The sequence below is a fragment of the Monoraphidium neglectum genome (assembly GCF_000611645.1).
Source record: "Monoraphidium neglectum strain SAG 48.87 unplaced genomic scaffold scaffold06571, whole genome shotgun sequence".
NCBI lineage: Eukaryota > Viridiplantae > Chlorophyta > Chlorophyceae > Sphaeropleales > Selenastraceae > Monoraphidium > Monoraphidium neglectum.
This window is the reverse complement of record NW_014007073.1, coordinates 1-2,138: the sequence shown is the minus strand read 5'-3', so window position 1 is coordinate 2,138 and position 2,138 is coordinate 1. Positions and strand designations below refer to the sequence as shown.

General features: G+C 67.1%; 1 protein-coding gene across 1 annotated transcript; it reads left to right on the top strand.

Annotated features, from left to right (window-relative positions):
- Positions 1-96: 96 nt before the first annotated feature.
- Positions 97-465, top strand: MNEG_16605 (hypothetical protein; the record flags this gene model as incomplete). Its single annotated transcript, XM_014034925.1, has 2 exons — positions 97-117; positions 268-465. 2 exons carry the CDS (start codon positions 97-99, stop codon positions 463-465), a joined length of 219 nt encoding a protein of 72 aa, XP_013890379.1.
- Between the last annotated feature and the right edge of the window lie 1,673 nt (positions 466-2,138).

Below are 2,138 nucleotides of genomic sequence, written 5' to 3'. Positions count from 1 at the left end.
GATTTGCAGGGAGAGGTGTGCGGTGGGGGCAGGGCAACATGCTTGCGAGCGCGTCGCTCGCTCACTCCCACACACACAACCCACACACACGTGGACATGCACACTCCTCCGTGCCGTGTTGTGGGAAACCATCTTCCAGAACATCAACATACAACTCTGACATTCAAACGAATTTCTGGTGTGTGCTGTGATGCCACCCGAGCAGCGAACCCACACACGCACCCAACATCCAAACGCCCCCCCACCACCCCCTCAAAACAACAACAGGGTGACCTGTGGGGCCTGTCCACCGTGGTGCTCTCCTTCCTGGACTGGCCCCTGCGCCGCGCGCTGCCCGGACTGGCCTGCCTCTCCCAGGCGCGCCCCTGCAAGCCCGGCAGCCACGCATACGACGAGAAGATTGCCGCGGAGATCTGGGACGTGTCCGCCGAGTACGCGGGGCTGCCCAAGGCGCCCCAGATCTGAGAGATCTGGCAGATCTGGGAGGTTTGAGGTCCGGGGGCGAGGAACGGCCGGCTTTCCCTGCTTTCGCGCGCATGCGTGTGATGTTTTCGGCTGATGGGGCGAGGCGGCACGATGGGGACGGAGGAGTTGGAAGGGGTCATGACTGCATCTATCCGACTGCATTACAAAGGGGGGCGCCACCCCATCGGCGCGCCAACCTCTGCGGCCGCCCTCACGCAAGCAATGGCCGACGAGGATCATGCTCCGGCTGGTCGGCAGGATGAGGGGCGCTCGCAACAACTTGCAATCACCCGCTGTGATGATACGCCTGATCGGGCTCGCACGGCCTCCGAAGGGCTCTTGAGCGCTCGCCGGGGCCGCAGCAGTTTCAGCAGGGGCTGTTGAGGCGTTGGCGTCACCTGTGACGACTGCCGCGGCCCATGTCATCGGAGGGCGGCGCTCCAGGCACACTACATTGAGCAGGCGCTGCTTGCATCCACCACGCCGCCTCGGCTTGTGCACCCTTCAGCAGCCAGCTCCCGCGCCCACAGCTGCCCCTGCCCCCCTGCATCGGCGATCATACACCATAATGCTGTGCCCTTGAGTTTACATGTCAAGGAACGACTGCAAGGGCGGTGCGTAAGCACTTGAGGCGGCCTCGGGCGCCCACAGAGGGCGGGCGCGCCAGGTGTGGAGGCACAAAAAGAGGGGTCCGCGGAGGCAGCCAGGCAGCGATTGCCCAGAGGTCTGTTTTGTGCAGCTCGTTTTCTGTGACAGGGCTGGACAAGCACTTGACAGGGCTGGGCAGGCGAATACGGACATGGGTGGTGTGAGGGGTTGTTGCTGCGCGCGTTGCGGCGCGGCCAAAGGGAAAGGGTGGAGTGTGTGGGAGGCCGCTCCAGCAGAATGGCGCCGGAGGACGGAAGCACAGCTCCTCGGGACAAAATGAAAGGATGCCTCTCAGGTGGATGAATAAGCACGCCTGGGTTTGCTCCCTGTGCAGACACACAAAAAGAAACGCCTCGATGGGCCGGCGCGCCGCGCGCCCATGTCGAAAAACCCAGTGCGAGACGCCCGGCGCGACCCCCACAATGCAGGGGGCGGCCGTGCGCAAGAGCCTGGCAGCACAAGCGGGCACGCAGAGGCGCCACAGCAAGCGGGCAGGGGCAGGAACAGGGGCCGGGGACACTTCAGGGCCACAGGGCCCTCAGTCGGTCTGTGGCTGTCACGAGCTCGTGGGTGACCGCCGGGTCGTACATGCTGTGCCCCGCGCCGCCGATTACCGCGACCTCGGCCTCCGGCCACGCCTCGGAAAGCGCGAACGCCGACGTCGGCGGGCACACGATGTCGGCGCCGCCCTGCACGGCGATGCACACGACCCGGTCCCGCAGGGGCGCCATCAGGGTGTCATCCAATATGGGCGCATCCAATAGGAAGCCGCCGTGCAGGCTGTAGTGCGCGGTCAGCAGCGCGTGCGCCGGCGCGCCCGGCGCGCCCTCGTACGCGAGGCCGCGCCAGATCGCGTCGGAGACTTCGGGGTCCCCGAGGTTGGCGCCCTCCGCCGGCAGGCCCCAGACCCACGGGGCGCGCGCCGCAAGCCGCGCCGCGGCACGCGCGGGGTCGTCCGATAGCACCTGCGGCGGCAGCGCTGCGCCGCGCCGCGGCTCCCGCGCTGGCGCGGCGGCCCGCGAGGG